At 61.8% G+C, this 7,225-nt stretch overlaps 1 protein-coding gene across 10 annotated transcripts; it reads left to right on the top strand.

The window, feature by feature from the left end:
• Nucleotides 1-342: 342 nt before the first annotated feature.
• PHOSPHO1 (phosphoethanolamine/phosphocholine phosphatase 1) lies at nucleotides 343-7,214 on the top strand. 10 transcript variants are annotated; one of them, XM_053892361.1, is made up of 6 exons: nucleotides 344-488; nucleotides 974-1,107; nucleotides 1,761-1,859; nucleotides 3,624-3,754; nucleotides 4,587-5,311; nucleotides 5,400-7,214. In XM_053892361.1, the coding sequence occupies exons 5-6, from the start codon at nucleotides 5,217-5,219 to the stop codon at nucleotides 6,283-6,285; spliced, it is 981 nt and encodes a 326-aa protein (XP_053748336.1). In that variant the 5' UTR covers nucleotides 344-488; nucleotides 974-1,107; nucleotides 1,761-1,859; nucleotides 3,624-3,754; nucleotides 4,587-5,216; the 3' UTR covers nucleotides 6,286-7,214. The 10 variants fall into 10 exon arrangements, with proteins under 10 accessions (XP_019271401.1, XP_053748336.1, XP_053748337.1 ...); XM_053892362.1 differs by having other exon boundaries at nucleotides 344-599; nucleotides 3,642-3,754; XM_053892360.1 differs by having other exon boundaries at nucleotides 344-599.
• Nucleotides 7,215-7,225: the final 11 nt, after the last annotated feature.

The following is a 7,225-nucleotide window of genomic DNA, read 5'->3' as shown; positions in this document are numbered from 1 at the left end:
GCGGGGCTGCACGTAGACCCCCGCAGCCGCTCCAGCGAGGGTGTCCCCCACCCACGCTCCTCGGGAGGGACGCGCTCCGTCCCGCCTCCCCTGCCCTCTCCCCTGCCCTCTCCCCGCCCTGCGCGCAATCCCACCTTCGCTCCGGCTCCGGGAGCCTCCCGGGCAGCCGGGAGGCGTGGCCCGCGGGCGGCCCGCCCCTTTGATGTGCGCCGGCACCGCTGTGATTGGACAGTCGCTTGTGACGCGAGGGGACTGCGGTGGGCCCGGGTGCTGCGGCAGCCGCAGCGCCAGCCGCGGCTCGGGCTCCGGCTCCCGGGCATTTAAAGGGGACGCGGCGGCAGCCCGTGGGGGGGGGGGGGGAGATGGGGGGCAGGTGGAGGGGACGGCCCAGACGCACATCATCCACGGCCCCTCGGGACTGGAGGGACTCGTGAGCCGGAGCCCAGAAATCCGGGGGTGGACAAGACACCGCGTCCCCTCCAATTCCCGTAAGCACCCCTTAGCCCATCCTGCGCCCAGATACCTCAGCTAGCCCCTCTCCCCCACTCTTTGCACTCCAAACTAAGCCGGGACAGACCTCTGCCGCCGCCGCTCCCCGCGTGAGTCCTGCGCTCCCGGAGGTATAGGGGAGGGCTGGGGTCCCAGTGCGGGGTGGGGGCTGTGTGGAGTTTGAGGGCGCTCCTTCACGCGTGTCAGTGGGGGGAGCCCCTGGAGCGGAGAAATGAGTCCTCCTTCTTCCTGCTACCCCGGGAACCTCGTGCCCGGGTAGCCCTCTGTCCCCTACTCGGGCAAAGCGAAGGAATCTGTGCCCCCCCCTTGCTCCCCGCCACCCACGAGCCCCCCTGGGCTCCCCGAGCTGCGCACCCCCCCCCCCGCCCCGCATTGGAGCGAAGCACCCGCCAGCTGGGGGTGTGCCAGAGTGCCTGCTTTCCAGCCACCTCTAAAAATATCTCTCCCCCCACTCCACCGGCAGCTGCCACCTCCCTGTCCACTGAGGATCCCCTTCCAGCTTGTCCACCCAGGCAGGGTGAGCCCAGAGGAGGCTCCTGGTCTCAGCTTCTGCACCGACACCGGGGCTACAGGTCATCACGCCAGCTAGTCAGAACAGTAAGCTCACAGCTCAAGGGGGTCTCCGGGGCGATAGGGGACGCTCTCTGGCTGCCGCTGTCCCAAGAGCCACCAGGGACTCCTAAGTTCTAATCCTGAATCTGACGCTGTGCGACCTCCAGGATGTTAGCTTGACCTCTCTGGGCCTCGGGTTTTTTCCTATTTGCTGCTGGTGGTAGCGAGAAGGAAGAGACCATGGTGACGTTGGGAATACTGCCCGGGAAAGGGAGAAAACCTCAGCTTAGTTGTGACATCCAGTTCCTAGTGATTGATACCAGAAGGTTCGGTCTTGGGCAGGGGGCTTGTCACTATGATATCTCCAGGGTCCTCACTCCCCACCCCCATCCCTCTCCGGCACATTTCCTGGGGGAAACTGTCCCCAAAGCCTGTCCTGTGAGCTCCACCCATTCATTAAGAGGGGACTTTCAAACTTAGGGCCCATGCCAAAGAGGGGCCTGTTTCCCTGCCCCATCTGCCACCCCATTCCCACAAATGTCATCTATAAGCATTTGTTGTAAAAGGCAGGAGGGAGCAAGGAGGAATCCGGCGATCTGATACGGAATCGGGTAGGCAGGCGCCGCTTTTCGAGGGGACTAGAATGTGGACCCCCTGCCACCCTTAACGAAACCCCCTCTCTCCTCTCTCTGCTCTAGCCATCTGGAGAAGCTCAGAGACCCCGTCTCCCTTTTCTCTGAGGGACTCTTTTTGGTGACCACGAAAGAATTTGGTCACTTAGGACAAAGCTGCCAGAGGTGAGTTCGCTTTTTGAACGTCATGAGAATGAGATCCCAGGAGGGCCTGGGACCCTCTGCTTGCTGTGGGGGTAAGGGCTGGGGGTTGGGGGGGGTGGCTGCCTGGCCCTGCTCAGTTTCCGGGGGAAGAAACCCAGGATGCCTGGCTTTCTGCTCTGGGGAACGAAAAGAAACAGAGGCAGTTCACCAAACAGTAAATATTCAACTCATTTTCCCTGAATAGATGAAATGTATCGTTTGCTCTGATGCATAAGTTTTGTACACAACTGAAAATCGGTAGAATATTCTACCAAATTTTTTTTTTTTTTTGAAGAAAGAGAAACAAGGGGCAACCGACACAAGGAGACCCTTTTCTATGGGATGAAAGTTGCTCTCTGCTTGAGTGGCCTGTGTTCTCTTTGTATCTTTGTATTTCCCGCTCACTTGTCTCCCCGAGCCCGGCGCGGCACGTGTCTGTGTCTGACCCTGCTTGTTTCTACCACGGGAGGGGTATCCCTTGACCTTTCTCCTACAATGCACTAGGCCTGGGGACGGACACAGGATATCAGGCAGGCTTCTGGAAGGTTGGAACTCCCTCCAGATAGGGCCTGGGGACACCCCTCCCATCCTCCAAAACATGCCATTCCAACGTCCCCATGCCTCCCTCCCCTTTCCCCCCCCCATCTTCTTGATCCCTCCCCCCCAACTGCTTCCCTTTTTTGCCCCCTGCCCCATTCGGCTTCGGCTGCCTTTCCCAATTCCTAGATTAAAAGTTCTTAAGGGAAAGGCTGAGACCCACATCCATCCCTGTCATAAGGGCTCAGTGCACGTATGGTTCAGGAATGGGGGGGTGGGATTGGGGTGGCTCGAGGTGATACGGCCTGTCCCTCTGACCTGTGTCCTGTTGCTGGGATGTCCCAGTCTCTGTCTTGGGGGCAAGAGGTTCTCCCTGATGTTCTGGGATGATCTGGGGTGAGTGTCACCTTGACAAAGTCAGGGGTTTCCAGTGTCATCCGCTGTCACCACCAGAGGGCAGCAACCAGCCAGACACTTGTTCTTTTGCGCGGCTAGTCGTGGGTTCTCAATATTTTTCCAGATCTGGCCCAGCTTCTTCTAGTCGCTCATTCAACCCCAGGGGCAGAGCGGAGGGATGGGGCATGGGGAGGCAGTGGGAGCTGTAGGTGGCATCCTCTGTAGCCGAGTTGGTGAAACCCCCACAAAGCTAAACCGTGTCCCCAGAGCCACACAGCAAAGCCCCGCAGAAATTCCAAACTGACTCCCGGCCGATTGCCAAGCTCTGAAGGCACCAGGGAGGCCAGTCTCTGATCACCTGTGATGCCCAGGGGTCCTGTTGCCCCCACCCCCGGCCACCTGTGGTACAATGAGCCTGGTCACCTGCCCCTCCCCCTTTAAGGGCAGAGAGCACGCAAGGCTGTGGCCAGCAGTTCGTGAACCAGGCTCCCCGTGGAAACAGCACAGCCTGGGGCACGTTCACCTCAGACACCAAGTTCTCGTTTCGCGATCTGTCTTTGCCACTTACAGTGAGTGACCTTTATGTCGGTTAACCTCTCTCTGGGTCTCCGATAGTGTCACCTTTAACCTCTCGAATGTTGCCGGGGGGGTTGTGAAGACGATGTCTCGCAAGGGCTTGGCCGCCTGGGAGAACTGTGTCTATTTGAGGGGTTTTTACAGAGCCCCTGGGGGTGGTTCATCCTCAGCAGAGGAGACGGAAGCAGGCCATCATTCATGGTGGAAACAAAGCTAGCTGCGGGCACCCTCCAACAGACCTTGTGTGGTTGTCAGGAGCTCTGGACGACGGCTGGAGGCCCCACAGAGTCCCTGCAGGCGGTGCCCAGGGTTATGTACCAACGATGAGTGGGTGTTTTCCAGTTGCTGGCCTCCGATGCCTGTCTAGGGTAAGTGGGTCCCTCTGGGGATTTCTCAGGATGAGGCCTCAGCCCCCTTCCCCTGCTGCGGTGGAAGCAGCCCTATCCAGCCCCTTTCTGGCCTATCCTCGTCTCTCCTGGGCCTCCACTAATCCCTGGAAATTTCCATCCCAGGTGTGGGGGCCTGAGGCTTTATTTACATCGTCAACTCCAGGGATCCGGGGCCCCTGAGACTCCCAGATGGAAGTCAGTGAGACCAGAGGGTGACCCCAGGGACGAGTTCAAAGGGACAGTTCTATTAGGGAGGCAGAGAGCTAGGTTCACATCCCAGCTCCGAAACTGAGACCTTGGACTTCTGTTTCACAAGGCGGGCCGGGCCAGAAGCATCACAGGAATATCAGAGAGCGACTTAGGAAGAAACCAGAAGGAAGAGTGGGCCCGTCTGGACTAACTGGGGTGGGAGGCCAGGCGGGAGAAAGGCAGCGTGGAGGATATTCTGAAGCTGCACGCGATTTGCTCTCTGCCACCCGGTCATGTACCGCGGCGGGCAGGCAAGGTGGCGGGGACAGGCCTCTGAGGGCTTCTGCGGTCTCCATCTGCTTGCCTTTCTTTGTGCCTCACACATGCCCTGTTGTCCCCTATCCTCTCCCATGTCCTCTGGAGGTGGGGGACGCTGGCCCGAGGCCCCCACTTCCTGGAGCCCCCATCCCCACTCTGTCTCCCTGTCCGGTCCGCCTCTAGGCTCCCCTGGCACGACCTCCTCCTAGCCTTCTCCTTCCCTGCCAGGCGCCCGCCCCCTTCCCCTTCCCCTCTGCCTTTTCAGCCACGCTGCTCTCTTTCCTCTCCCTCACCTGTCTCCCAGGTATGTCGCAGCCTGGCTCGGGAAGCTCCTACCTCCCCAGGCCCCACTGCTTCTCTTGGTGCCCACTTCCTTCGGACTCTGGCAGAAACCCCACCCGCTGACGTGTTCCTCCCAGGGAATTGGCAAGTGATTAGTGACGATGAGCTGTCAGCACAGGGCCCTAGAAACTCCCTGGAGAAGCAGTGTCCCATCCTTGGACCCCCGCTAGCCACAGCGCCCAGAGAGCCGTCCTGGGTCACCTCGCCGGCCTGGTTATTCCAAGAGCTAAACTTCAGTTCTCTGGCAGCCCTTAGCTCCTATCGAGGCTCAAGGACCTGGCATTCGCAATCCACATGCCTTGGATGATACCAACAGTGTTCCCTGGCGCCTGGCTCCTTATTGTCCACAGTCCCATCGAGGGGGCACGGCCCAAAAAGGGAAGGAGGAGGCTGCTTCAGTGGGATGAGCGCCCAGCCTCCCTTGCCTGTGTTTGTCAGGGAAGAAGGGTGCGGAGAGGACTCCACACCACCAACCGGGGTCCCTGGGAGCCTCCAGAACGGCCTCGTCCAGAAACCTCCCCAAAGGAGTGACCCGTTGGAAGCTGCTCTTCCCCTCTTTTAAGCTGACCCCGTTAAGTCTCAGTGGCCCCAGATGAGAGTAGCAGAGACAGGTGCCAAGGACGCCCTCCTGGGGTCCGGAGGAGGATGGTCTTCTGAGGCCAGACGCCCGGCACAGTTCGCAGAGAGGTGCCGACGGGGTGGGCAGGGAAGGCTGGGGAGAGGGCGGCGGCGTTGGGGACTCCGCCCAGCTTAACCAGCCTTGGGTCCTCCTCAGGTCTTGGATGTGCCAGCGCCTCTGGCCGTGGCCCGCTAACCAGCCTCTCCCCGGCCGGCTCGCGCCGCGCCCCCTCTCGCTTGCTCCCTCCTCCTCCTCCTCCTGCTCCTCTCCCCCCTGCTCCCAGGACGGCGGGATGGCGGCGCAGGGCGCGCCGCGCTTCCTCCTGACCTTCGACTTCGACGAGACGATCGTGGACGAAAACAGCGACGACTCGATCGTGCGCGCCGCGCCGGGCCAGCGGCTGCCCGAGAGCCTGCGGGCCACCTACCGCGAGGGTTTCTACAACGAATACATGCAGCGCGTCTTCCAGTACCTGGGCGAGCAGGGCGTGCGGCCGCGGGACCTGCGCGCCATCTACGAGGCCCTGCCCCTGTCGCCCGGCATGAGCGACCTGCTGCAGTTTGTGGCCAAGCAGGGCTCCTGCTTCGAGGTCATTCTCATCTCGGATGCCAACACCTTCGGCGTGGAGAGCGCGCTGCGCGCCGCCGGCCACCACGGCCTGTTCCGCCGCATCCTCAGCAACCCGTCGGGGCCCGACGCGCGGGGGCTGCTGGCGCTGCGGCCCTTCCACACGCACAGCTGCGCGCGCTGCCCCGCCAACATGTGCAAGCACAAGGTGCTCAGCGACTACCTGCGCGAGCGGGCCCACGACGGCGTGCACTTCGAGCGCCTCTTCTACGTGGGCGACGGCGCCAACGACTTCTGCCCCATGGGGCTGCTGGCGGGCGGCGACGTGGCCTTCCCGCGCCGCGGCTACCCCATGCACCGCCTGATCCAAGAGGCGCAGAAGGCCGAGCCCAGCGCCTTCCGCGCCGGCGTGGTGCCCTGGGAGACGGCCACCGACGTGCGCCTCCACCTCCAACAGGTGCTGAAGACGTGCTGAGGACCGCGGCCTGCAGGGGGCGCCCGGGCGGAGAAGGGGGCGGGGTGGGGGCGGGGAGATCGGGAAGTACAAAACCTAGTTTTCCTACTCCCTTTTCCCTTTCGCTTTGGTATGTCCCTCCGGGAATTTCGGGAACTCCGGGCTCGTCCACCTGGGGGCCGGGGGAGAGTTCGGAGCCGTCCCTATCTATGCAGTTAACCCGGCTCGGCCGCCCCCGCCCCGACCCAGTTCCACTGCAATGTTAAATTCTGGAGTCTGGCCCCCCACCGGGGTGGTGCGCATGCCTGGAAGGCAGCCGTGTTTTCCAAAAAGACCTCGCCCTCCGAACGGAGAGGCAGGGGTTCCCTGGCGGGGTGGGGGAAAGGAATATCTCCCACTGCTTTCACTGCTGCCTTGGGCCGCGAAACCTTCCCTCTCCCCCAGTCTTCTGTCAAGGGGACCCCGGTCCCGAAATCCTCCCGGCCGCGCCGCAGTCCCGGCGGGGAGAGAGGAAGCCCTCTGCCGAGGGCCTCAGGCCTAGATCTCGCTTCACCTATTGCGTCCCCACACTACACCCTTTTTCCTTTTTGCCCCCCTTCCCGCGCCCGCCCTGCCAGCCTCCCCAAAGGGGGAAGGAAAAAAAAAAAAAAAAAAAAGCCGGAGGGAACAGTCGCCTCCTGGTGGTGGAACGAGGTAGCGCACAGTCCGGCTCGGGTCCTTCCAGCCAGGGACCTCGCCGCGCGCGACGGTGTCTCCTCCTCTCACCCCAGCCTCGTCTATGCAGCAAAAGACCAGGGACTTTACCAAAGTCGCCCCGCGGGCTGAGCCCTCTGCGCCCCCCTCCTCCCGTATGGAACAGAAAGCCATGATGTTTTCAAGCAGAGCCAGCGAAAGCCAAGCCCCTCCTCCCTCTTTGGTGTTCTACCGCTATAAAGGAGGTGAAGGGCAAAGAGCTGACTGA

Source organism: Panthera pardus, unplaced genomic scaffold, assembly GCF_024362965.1.
Source record: "Panthera pardus isolate Hobbes unplaced genomic scaffold, ASM2436296v1 HiC_scaffold_3, whole genome shotgun sequence".
Lineage (NCBI taxonomy): Eukaryota > Metazoa > Chordata > Mammalia > Carnivora > Felidae > Panthera > Panthera pardus.
Note: the sequence above shows the minus strand (reverse complement) of the source record. Positions and strands in the feature narration are given on the sequence as shown.